The sequence below is a fragment of the Triturus cristatus genome, chromosome 6 (assembly GCF_964204655.1).
Source record: "Triturus cristatus chromosome 6, aTriCri1.1, whole genome shotgun sequence".
Classification (NCBI taxonomy): domain Eukaryota; kingdom Metazoa; phylum Chordata; class Amphibia; order Caudata; family Salamandridae; genus Triturus; species Triturus cristatus.
Window position 1 is genome coordinate 1,520,736,609 of NC_140589.1, and position 12,206 is coordinate 1,520,748,814.

A 12,206-nucleotide genomic window follows, 5' to 3' on the forward strand; every position below is an offset into this window, starting at 1 on the left:
CTGTTGCAGCTTGAGCCAGGTCGGCCGTTACCCTCCCCCAATGACCTCAAGAAGAAAATACTCATCAAAAATAAACGGTTGAAGCCTGAAGTAGAAAAGAGTAAGTCACAAGTTAATACAAATTGTTAATAATTTCAATGTTAAGAAAAATGATTAAAGCTCTCATTTATGGATTGTTTTTTGTTTTGGGTTTTTGTTGCAAAGGTAGACATTCCCCTCAGACCCATCGAAACTGTACCAGGTCTATTAACAGAGGAGGACTAAAAATGTTACTGGAAGAAAAATATAAATGAGTGACAAAAATTATGCAAATTCACTTTTTGTGGCCTCAGTACCCCTATTCTTTCAACAAAATTGCTTCAGAAAGTCATTGGCTTTCTATGTTATACTGATAACTGTCAGCTTAAAGTTTTGAAAATCCCAAAAAATCCGGCTTGACAAATGCAATATGGGTTTAGATTTGCCAAACTATTCTTTACCTATGCCTTTTTTTAGGAAGTCCTTGCCAACTTTGTCCTTTTTTCCTTTCTTAAAGGGGCAAATCTCCCATACTCCTCTTTTTACATCCCCCCTCTGTCTCACCTGAGTTAATGGGAGATGATCCCTATTGCCCCATTTCTTGTCTCTGTTCCCTCCCCTGCCGACACATGTAAACTGCCTATTCCAATCTGTGCCATTCCTGTTTTCAACATAGTATTTTGTCCTCAGCTTCCCCTCCATCTCTATGCCTTCCCATGCTATTCTTTTTGATCCATCACTATTTCTTGACAATATCTGTGCACATTGCTTTGTTCAGTAGCTAATCTTCTCATCCTCATTTTCCACCTAAGTCTCTGATTCTCAATCAGGTCGTGGTCAGTGCTTAATGCAAGTACTTCAACTATATACACTACGTTGGATGACCGAAGAATATCCCTTGGAGTAAAGGAGTTACTCCCCTGCAAGGCGAGCACCAAAGACGGTTCTGACTGGTTTGCATCTACGCAGCTCCTGAAGGACTCAGAAGATTTTGCAACACAGGAGATGGGTTCCTAAGCTTCCCCGAGGCCGACCAGTGTTCTCAGCAAACCTGAGACCCGCAGCCCTTGTGGGGACCGCGCAACCCGAACCCCTGCACACCGTGCACATTTGCAGCAGCATATGCTTTTTGCCGATCCCTGAGGCTGTGCTTTGGGCTACTTGTAGTCCCGACCTCGAGCAGTAATTCCACCGAAGATTACTGGCCTACACTCCACGAGTGTTCCGTGGGCTGGTATTTTGTGTTTCCTCTCGAGGTCCCTTCACGATCCCTGGTCCATCGACCAGTGGGTCCCTGGGAAGGGTACTTTAACATTCAGTGGGCTTTCCTGGTTGCTCCAGACATGCCCTGACTCTCCATCGCTTGGGGAGTCCACAGGATCTTGCTGGTCCACACTGAAGCATCTTTTCTCTGACCGAGTGGGTTGCAGTTGCCAAGGTTTGTTGGTCTCAAATCCGGACACTGACCACCCAGCACTCGACATCCTTCATGGGACAGCTTGCCTGCAGACTTTGGTCATTGTTGACGTCTCCTGGTCCCCGTGGCTGCAGAGTCAAGCTTCACCTCTCCACACCTGAAACACCCGACATCGGTGGGCATTCGTCTATCGTACCCCTGGTCACTGGCAAGTGACCCAGACTCTGTCCTCTCTGCTTTCAGGTTCTTCTCAGCTCCGATCCAGGCCTGACACTTTTCCTCTTTACGGCAGCAGCACTTTGCAGCATCACGCCATTGAAAACAACAAATATTCCCAACACCATTTGACACCTATGCACTCGGCTTACCTGGGTTAGGTAACACAAGTCCTCCGGTTCTCACATGGGTGCTGGCCTTAGAACCTTCTAAGTTTAAAAGGGTTTGCTTAAAGTCCTTTCCGAAGTGTCCTTAAGCTTTAAAATTCCAACCGCGACTTTCCCATAGGATTGTACGGCGCTCGCGGCTGTGTTCTCACACTGCATGCGTCCCCCATGGGTCCCCTGTGTCACTACCTTGGGCGGTTCCTTGGGGTCCCAGCGATTCTACATGCCCTAGGCACAGTGTCTAGTCAAGTCGTAGTTGTTATACCACTTTCTTGATATATGGTTTGGTCTCCCCACTGTGTATTGTGCTATTTACTGTCGTTCTAGTACTTTAATATTGTGTATCTTGTTCTCTAATCTCATAAAGAGGTTAGTAGGGAGTTCTTAGTAATAAATGCATATGTTTTATATATATACTTTGTGTGGTTCTCCTTTCATTTGGTCATTCAAGAGGTTATATTCTGGTAAACCAAGCTGCTTTACATTCCTTCGAGACTTAGCCTGAAGGCTGCTCTCCATAGCTACCACTAGGATAGCTTTCAATAAAGGTTGTCTTTAACCAAATCATCAATAAGATTTGTTTGGACTGGTACAACGTGCCTACTTTAATTAGTGGACAGCATATACCAGGCCAACTTCTCACACCCATCTCATATCAGAAGATGAATACCCTCCTTTTAGGGAAATAAACAATTTCACGCTGGTTTTCTACTAAATCCAAGATTCACATATAAGTGTCTGAAAAATGCGAGATCTAGGTTCATCCTAATATGTACATAGAATACACACACTACATAGGTGCTAATGGTATCAATAGCTTTATCATTTACAATTATGACTTTTTTTATGTCATCATCTATTCAGTCAAGCACAAGGTAAAAAATTGAAACTATGCAAAGCTATTGAACTAGCCATTGTAATAGACGCATGCACACTCCACACAGCCACTTTTTTAATGAAACACTAGTGCACATGCAGCCACATGCATCAACCATTTTTGCAAGCGCCAACGGCGCGATTCGCAAAAATCGGCCGTTTGCGTCCGCAAAAAGGGCTTTTGCGATGCATTAATGTTCAAGGCACTCGCAATTTATGAATGCGCAATTAATTGCGATTTCTCAAATTGCGATTGCATTTAAGGAGTTGCAATTTGCGATTCCTCAAATGCAATGCAGGAACCACTTTAAAATATCAATTTCGCTATTTTGGGCCGCAAATTACCAAGCAATTAAACTGGTCGGTAATTTGCAAAAAATATGAAAAATGCACTAAAGTGCATTTTTCAAAGTTTCATGTTGCCACACACATGCCCTTGGGGCATGTGTGTGTGCAACATGGGTGCCCATCACAATTTCAGGGGTGCAACAGGGTGTCCTTTTGACACCTTGCACCCTTGAAATTGCATGCGCAATTTGCGAGTACCTATTGGTACTCGCAAATTGCGCATGCAATCACCCATTCATTTCTGTGGGCCTGTAGGCCCATAGGAATGAATGGGGAACCATTCCTTAATTGTGACTCCCAAATTGTGAGTCGCAATTAAGGATTGTTTAGGATTTGCTATTTTTTTTAGCGAATCCTACATGCATAGGCTTTTGCGAGTCCTTAATTGCGATTCCTTAATAATCGCAATTAAGGACTCACAAAATCCTACCTTGATGCATGTGCCCCATGGTTTCTTTACGTAGATTTCCTATACCATTTGCCCTTCCTTACACACCCCTGACAATGACATGAACTGATCATACACACATGCAAACACATACACTAATATCCTCTAGTTGGGGTTCTCAATTTCAGTTCTGTTTGCAGTTGTTCAATTTTGACCATAGTGTGTGTTGGACCTGTCGGCCTTAAGTTGGTCATCCCCCGAACTTTTTGCTTTACTCTTCCATTTTTCGCTGATCTCATTTTTGTTGGCTTAGGACTGTCCACTTTACAACTGCTAACCAGTGATAAAGTGCATGTGATCTCTCTCCTCTAAACAGGGTGAAATTGATTTACCTCAAATTGGCACATTTAATTTACTGGTAAGTCCCTAGTAAAGTGATATTGCATATACCCAGGGCCTGTAAATTTAAAGCTACTTGTGGGCCTGCAGCATGCACTCATTTATTGTGCCACCCGCTTAAGTTACCCTTTAAACATGTTGCACCCCAGAGAACAGGGTGCAGTGTATTTAAAAAGTTGCCCATGTACCTTTCAGTTTTGCATATCCTAGTAATGAAAAACTCCTAACTTTGTTTTTCACTACTGTGAGGCCTACTTCTCCCAAAGGATAACTTTAGGCTACTTTATTCAACGTAATACGTGATAACATTCAATTGGAAGCAGGTAGGAATGATGTGCTTGGTGTCTAAAGAATTGTACTTTAAAGCCCTTTTAATGATAAAGTCAGATTTTAAGTGGCAATTCTGAAAAAGCCACATTTAGAAAGCTGGCATTTTCTTCTCCCAACCATTTGGTATCTGAAGCCTGTATTCTTGGTCACATAAGATGGTGTAGCTGGCAGTTGGTCTTTGTGCAATGCTGTCACCTACCACACTTGCTCTGCCTGAGCACACTCACAAAGGATTTGACACTAGTCTTTTGTGATAAGCTGGGGCCAGGGCAGGTAGGCAGGGAATTCCAAATGCCTCTGGCGTTGAAACCTCCAGAACCTTCTCCTACTTCAAAGGTATGAATATTGAATCCTCAGACCTAACATGTCAGTATACCTCTGGACCTGTGGAAGACTCAGAAGGATTGATGTGCTGCTCTGCAAGAAAACTGCTGCTCTGTTGCCCTGTTGTCGTGCTGCCTTAGTGAAAGGACTGGACCTGCATCTTGAACCCAAGACCACCAGAGTGACTCCAAGAGCTATTTGGATGGTTGCTTGATTGGAGCCTCAAGGGAGAGAAAAGGCTCTAACTACCTTTAACCCAGCACCTGGACTCTGACTGCTGTGAGTTCTACCTCCCAATTGGTGTACTTATCCTGCAGTGGCTTCCTTGGAATTGCCGGTGCATGATGCATCTCCAATGCAGGACTTTGCTTCGCAAGCTCCTCCACAACGGCATCTTCAACAATTACCCAGAACCTTGCATCCCAGCTTCACAGATCTTCGGAACTGTCATTGCGCTGCACATCCTTGATGCGGGATCTCACAATGCTTCGCAACCATGATTTAAGGTACTTTTGTTCAGCGGGCCTAACTCGGTTCCTGTATCCAGCCCGTGCTCCATCATGGTCGGCCTGAACTTGTGACTGTGACTTTGTACCAGTCCGGCGGGACCAAATACCCACTGCTGGTGTTTTGTTCTTCTAGGCAATCTTTTTACTTAAAACTCTGAAATTGCATATCTCTGGTTCTACTGATTGGATTTTGATTGTTTTAATCTCAAATATATATTTGTTATTTTACTATATTTTTCCAGGTTTGTAGTGTGTTATGTATTCATTCTATTACTGTTTGAAGTGCTGCATAAATACACAGTGCCTCTATATTATGTCTGACTGCTTTTATGCCAAGCTACCAGAGGGTTAAACATAGGTTAATTTGAGGTTTGCTTGTGTTCCACCCTGACAGAGATTGTGATGGCTGCTAGAGTATGGTTTCACCCCATCAACCAATAACTCAATTTCCAAATTGTGCATATAAAAAGCACTAACTAGATGTGCATCCATATACTGTTTAATAGTTGTGTAAATAATTGAGGTAGTCACATGCTCAATGCCAAAAGTCTATGTGCTTGAATCGTGTTCTCTGGCTGTACATATTATAGCCTTGCAGTCCTATGCTGAGGGCTGTATCAGTTGTTAAAGGCCCTAAACCTGAGTTATAGTTGAGCCGCTAACTAGGGCCTATATCAGGGGAGTTGGCCTTTAACAACCGGTGCACCCTGAGACAGAAAGGCTCTAAGACTATTAGAACAATCAACACACTGAAAGTTGAAAACAAACAGCAGAATGTTGGAGTGTAAGGCCTGTACCAGCTATTATTGGCCCTAAGCCACTCCATTGTATGCATTTAAGCTCTACCGTTCCAATGTTCTAATATTTATTAACCCCTTTATACTTCCCTTAGCCCCTTTTCACAGAGTATAGAAAGAGTTGTCGAATACATTTTTTTCTTTTTTTTCTTAAGTTCACTCATAGTACTTGTGTTGACATTGGACTACCTTCTACTACTGTCAGGTCACTAGCCACGGGTGGAATGTGAACACCATTCAGGCTTTGGCTTTGGGGTTTATTACCATGCAAGCCAGACCGCCTCAATGAAACTCCATGTAGGAATGCTAATCTTGGCTGCTAAAATCCAGTCATATTAACGTAGCCAATGTGTTGAGCCAACATTATCACTTTAGTTTATTTAGCAGTCTCGTACGGGAGTGACTCGTCACTGGCTCTGTTTTGATTTATGAAGGTATGATCACGCAGTATATTTTGTAGTCATCACCTACTGACAGATCTAGTGTCTGACTTTAAACATCTACAAACTAACTATTCATATGGACAAAGGCAATTGACAAATACCTGTCATATTATTGAAATACGCTGCAGACCTACAGATATATAATCACCACATGAAATAAGTTGGGGAACAATGCAGACTGTTTATACATGAGTGTATCCATTGTGGTGCAATATTATAATTCGATAATTCAAAAGATATATGTTACTGATGCATCTGTGCGAAGGCACGGCTGGTCTTCTGCTAGTGGTTCTGAATATATGTTGGCAACCATGAAAATGGCACAGTACATCTAACACAAAGAGCAGGATTGCATTCGTTCTTTCAGTGCCTAGCTATTCTGCACTTGTGTGGATGCAAATTTGAACCATCATTGCGTCAACGACCAGTGTAAAAATGGCATTTGCACTGAATGACTAGCGCAGAAGTGCAATTTTGCACCAGTCTGTTGTGGCAAGTGTAATAATTTACAAAGCTCAGTTAGTGCAAATGGCAGTGCCATATTATAACAGCACCCTCGCAATATTTTACAACACCATTGTGATGTGTGTACTCTGTCCCAAAAGGCACTGCCAGGAAACAAAGCATTAGAAAGCCATAGGAATTTGAACAGGATAAATAGAAATCAGACCACAGGGTGTAATAAACCGAGTCTTATATTACAAGGAATACTTAAAAATGTGTGATGAATTTCTGCTTAAATTTCTACGTTTACCATATGTCCATGTTTTAAAACATCTTTGGCTTTGAAAGATCCACTCATGTTTATGGTATTATTTGAACAGAGCAGCTTGATGCCCTGAAGCAGATGATGGAAGCCGGAGAAACTGCTGCTCCAGTAAATATCTTGGAGGATGACATAGAAGAGGAAATAGAAAATGGTAAGTTAAAAAAAATATTCACCTTCTCCAGTATCACTAGACATCCGAGAGCCTTTCAGCACTATAACCAGAATGACTGACTACCGCTACCTTGCCAAATTGAGTCCTTCTGACTCCCCCTCCCATGCATACCCCTCCCACTTGGAAATGTAATTATCCTCAATGTTCTCAGTGACGTTGTTATTGTCAGTCTCTCATTCGGCTATTTTGAGGTTCCCACCTACTACTGTGTGCCACCCATACATTGCTTTTCAAACAAGCAATATTTTGCTATTAAGTAAACAAACACTTTAAAATATACTGTACTTTGAGATACAAAATGGAGGAATTAAAATTGTATCACTTTTATTAATTCTTATAAGGTTGCCAATATTTCTGTATTCGATAAAGCTGGTACGGTTTGAAATATGTTGTGCAAATCCTGTTATGCTCCAAGAAAATTGTATTTATAATATGCGGACCATTAGAAACTGCAAATACAAAGAAAGTTCCTGATTTAGATCTCAGCGGACGGGTTATTCCCTCACAACAGTGATGTATTTCCCATCCGCTGAAATAAATATCTCATTATATCCTATGGGATTTATATGTTGGCAGGCAGGATAGCCGTCACCATTGTGATGGAGTAACTTGTCCACCGAGATCAAAACCAGGCCCTAAATCTATTTGATCAGACACAACAAAGTTATTTGTAATAAATATGTGTATGAAAGGGACAATGAGTGAACTCTAGAGAGCAATCTAAAGGAGAATTGTATTGTATTGTAATACAGTTTATATATCACTTACTACCCCTGACGAAGCATAGAAGCTCTTTATGGCAAGTAGCAATCTTCTTTGGAACCCAAACTTAATGGTTAATCCAGTGATTTTTCAAGACCTACTGCCACACATATATTCTGAAAGCACCTCTCTTACCTGTGGGTTGGCTGTATGGTTCTGCCTTGTTCGCAATCTATTTCAAACTCTTCATTACACTCCTCTGTGGCTTATTTCCTTATTTTGGCTTTACCACTCTAGCTTATGCAGACACCTTTCAGATTCCAAATCTAACCATTGTTCAACCAATTTCTTTGGTCGACTGTGTGACTGCCTGGGTGGGATGTCCTGAAATTTCTCCATGTTGCACAGCAGCTTGCTCTGCTGTGTAACATGTCTTAAGAAAACATTTACATATTTTATTTTATTTATTTGTAAAGTTTTCTGTAGGGTGAACATGACCCCGAATGGTATCAGAGCGCTTCACATTTTGGAAGGGAAGAACATAGTACAGGGAAACTGGCAAAGGGGGTAACAGAGAATAACATAATAATAACATAAAATACCAAGATGAAAACAAACATTACTTAATAGGGTATAACAGACAAACCTGAGCTTTACAGTTGATAGACCAAAAAGAATGTAGTCAGAGGGTCATTGAGAAAGCAAATGAGCCATGACCATTTAAGGCAAGAACTTGTTCATTAGGATTATTTTTACTTCATGTTTGAAGGCAGCCGTGGATGGGATTCTGCGGACTTCCGGTGGGAGAGAGTTCCATATGTTCTGTGCCAAACCAGAGAAGGCTCTGAACCTCGTTCTCTTTTTGCAAAAGGTCTGAGGTTTCAGTAGGAGAGAATTTGCACTTCTTGATGGTCTACCCCCTCCAGACAGATCTAGCTTTGGAGCCAGGTAAACAGGGGTTTTGAAATGGAGTGCTTTGTGCATCAAGCAGGCAATCTTTAGCTGTATCCTTGCTTCGAAGGGTAACCAGTTTAAAGATCTTAGGGCTGGGGATATGTGAGCATTTCTCTTTGTACCTGTAATCAATCTGGCAGCGGTATTCAAGGAAGCCCTGAGTGGGGCCACAGTATATTTGGGGAGGCCACAGAGTGTAGCGCTACCATAATCTATCCTCGATAGGACAGGCGCTTGAACCACCTGCTTGAAGTCCTCTTGTGGAAGGAATGGTTTTAGATTTCTAAGAATCCTCAATTGGTAGTTAGCAGCCTTGCACATCTTACTAGTATGATTCTTCATGTTCAAGTGCATGTCCAGGGTGATTCCGAGAGATTTCGCTGAATCAATGATGAGAGGGGCACAGTTGAAGGCAGTGAGGTGTTTCATCCAGAGGTCTATCTTGGGGAAGTGATTAGGAGGAGATATAAGAAGGAATTCTGTTTTGGCAGTATTGAGCAGGAGGTGGTTCTCAGTTAGCCACTTTTGGGTATTTGTCAGGGTAGAGTTGAGTGAAGTGAAGTCTTCAGAGGAGGTGATTTTCAGGTAAAGTTGCATGTCATCCGCATACATATGAAAAAGAATATTCATGGACTTTAGTGTATTCGCTAAAGCTTCCAGGAAAATATTAAAGAGAATGGGAGAAAGAGCAGACCCTTGAGGGACCCCCATGAAGACTGTAGAAGGCTGGGATAGGGATTGATTCACCTTGACTCTTTGGGATCTGTTGTGAAGAAAGGACGAGAACCATTGCTATACCAGACCGGAAAGGCCCATCCAGTGTTCCAGAATGGCTAAGAAGTTGTCGTGATTAACCTTGTCGAATGCGGAAGAAAGGTCAAGGAGAATAAGGAGGCAGGATTAGTTTTGGTCAAGCATTTTTAAAATGTCATCCATAATGTGAGTGAGCCCCGATTCAGTGCTGTGACCGCTCCGAAAACCAGAATGATAATTAACCAAGAGTTTGAAATTCTCAATGTGCGTGCAAAGTTGTGATTACACGCAGTTTTCTAAGAGCTTAGCCAGAGTGGGGATGTTGGAGATGGGGCAAAAGTTGTTGAGATCAGTTCTGTCTGCATTAGGTTTTTTAAGAATGGGTGATACCTATGCTGCTTTTAGACATTCGGGGATCTTGCCTTGTGATAAAGAAGCATTGACAATCTTTGTCCAAAGGTGGATGAAGGCATCCTTGATTCCTTTGTAGACAGTCAGTGGCAACGGGTCGCTGAAGTGATTAGAGGGGTTGATACTAAGCAGGGTTTTGTAGATGTCTTTTTCACTGATAGGAGTGAAAGACTCCCAACTGGCCTTGTTCTTGGTGCTAATACTAAGTGGCTTTAGCCTCTCCGAGAGAGCAGGAGGATCCACGATCTCATATGATGGAAGAAGGGCCTTCTTAGATTCGAGGTCAATACTGATGAGTTTAGTTTTCTCCATAAAGAAAGCAGCCAGATCTTCGCATGAAGGAGAGTTGTCTCCTGATTCAAGATGGTTCGATGCTTTCGCAGATTGATTTTTGACACTTTCAAAAAGTTTCTTGGGGCGATTTGAGGCTTGAATAAGTTAGGATCTGAAGTAATTGGCCTTAGCAGTTTTGATGTTTTTATTATAGGAGCTCCTTACCGATCTAAGGACTTTTAGGTGATCCAAGGAATGTTTGGATCTCCAGAAACGTTCAGCTGCCCTTAGGTTGCGGCGTTCAGAGTTTAGGTTGTCGTTGAACCAGGGTTTGGAGAATTTGGAGGAGGCATTTTTTTGTTGTAGAGGTGCTATGGAATCCATGATATCAGAGATAGTGGAGTAATAGAAGTCAGTGAGATCATGTACATAAGACATGTTATCTTGGGAATACAAGGCATATTTACATTCAATTGGTAGACCTTCTGTATTAATATTCCTGAGGTCCCTTTTCCATTGTTTGATTTTCTTCTGTTGATCCCTTTTCCTGATCACCTCCCTGTTAATAAAGAAGAAAATGCTGTAATGGTCGGACCAATCACAAGTGGTAATGTCCTCCAGTGTGATGGTATTGCCTTTTGAGATGATGAGGTCTAGAATTTCTCCTTTGTTGTGAGTTGGAAGGTCACAGAATTGGGTAAGTTCCAGCTCCGATAAAAATGAATTTAGGCAGATTACCGCTTGGTCCTTAGGGTTAGACCAGTGAAGGTTGAAATCACCGCGGTAGATTTGGTACACTGAGGGGTCGTCATTGGAGGAGATGATTTCCATTAGTTGTTCAATGAAGAGTAGGTTATCACCAGGAGGGTGGTAGAAAGTATGAAGTTTGCACACCGGGAGGTGATTACTAGAGATTTTGAGGCAAAGGTATTCAACAGCGGATGAGGTGGAGGTCTCTATGAGGGAAACAGATAATGTATTCCGGTATATACAAGCTAGTCCACTGTCCTGCTTCTTAGATCTGTCTCAACAGATTATCTCATGACTAGGAGGACCTAAGAGGTCTAAGATAGGGATGGAAAAGTGATTTAGCCATGTTTCCGTGAGGATGATGATATCTAGCTCATTGTTTTGAATGAGGTCAAAGATACCCGAGGCATGTTTGCTGGCTGATCTGCATTAAAGTAGTGCGCATTTCAGCCGTACAGGCGTATGTGGTGTAGTGGTCTGAGTGATGTACACTTGCTTGAGGCTGCCACTATTTATAACTCTGTGGTTGTTAGAGAGTTTTCTATGTGGGTTGGCATGAATGGCTTTAATTTGGGCCGTCGGAATCTTGTCAGTGTCTAGAGTGATAGAGTAAGAAAGGAGTAGATCCTTAATATCACTGGTCGCAAGATCGACCTTCATTCTTCTAGGGCGGGAGGGGGAGTTATTGAGGGGTAGGGTTTTAGAGATAAGTTGGGAGGAGTGCTGATCAAGGTCAGTGGGTGCGCTAGCTAGCGTGAATTGTGGGCATCTTTGCTAAGGAAATAAGAGAACTGAGCAGGGGTAGATGGTCAAGTGAGAGGGCTTTCAGTTCATGGGTTCGTGCGAGAGAACGTGAAATTGGAGAGATAACTTGTCCAGACGCGCAACCAGGTCTGAGTGTTGGTTCGAGATAGAAGCTGAGGGGAGAGATCCGGGGAAGAGGAGGGGCCACGAGGGGTGTCTGGAACACAGAACTCGAGGGCCACATAACTATGTGTAAACATATGAAACGCAAGTGAATAGCATCACACTTCCTAAAAATTTCCAACTGCTGGAGAAAAGTTTTTTTAGTAGAAGAAGAACATCAGATAGATGCCCCAATCTTCTTAGAGCATTGTTAGCAATAGATTAAATGCTTTGCGCATCCTCAAAGTGAAATCGGACAAAAATTGGGAATGGTTTTCTCTCTT

General features: G+C 42.3%; 1 protein-coding gene across 5 annotated transcripts in view; it reads left to right on the forward strand.

The window, feature by feature from the left end:
* Positions 1–12,206, forward strand: part of PLCB4 (phospholipase C beta 4) — a 1,018,018-nt gene that overhangs the window by 755,862 nt on the left and 249,950 nt on the right. For 4 of the 5 annotated variants that reach the window (XM_085612653.1, XM_085612654.1, XM_085612650.1 and 1 more), the window contains 2 exons: positions 10–100; positions 7,057–7,152. In XM_085612653.1, coding sequence (XP_085468779.1) covers positions 10–100; positions 7,057–7,152 — 187 coding nt within the window. Of the gene's footprint in view, positions 1–6; positions 101–7,056; positions 7,153–12,206 lie in introns of all 5 variants that reach the window. The other variant, XM_085612652.1, reaches the window with a different exon arrangement.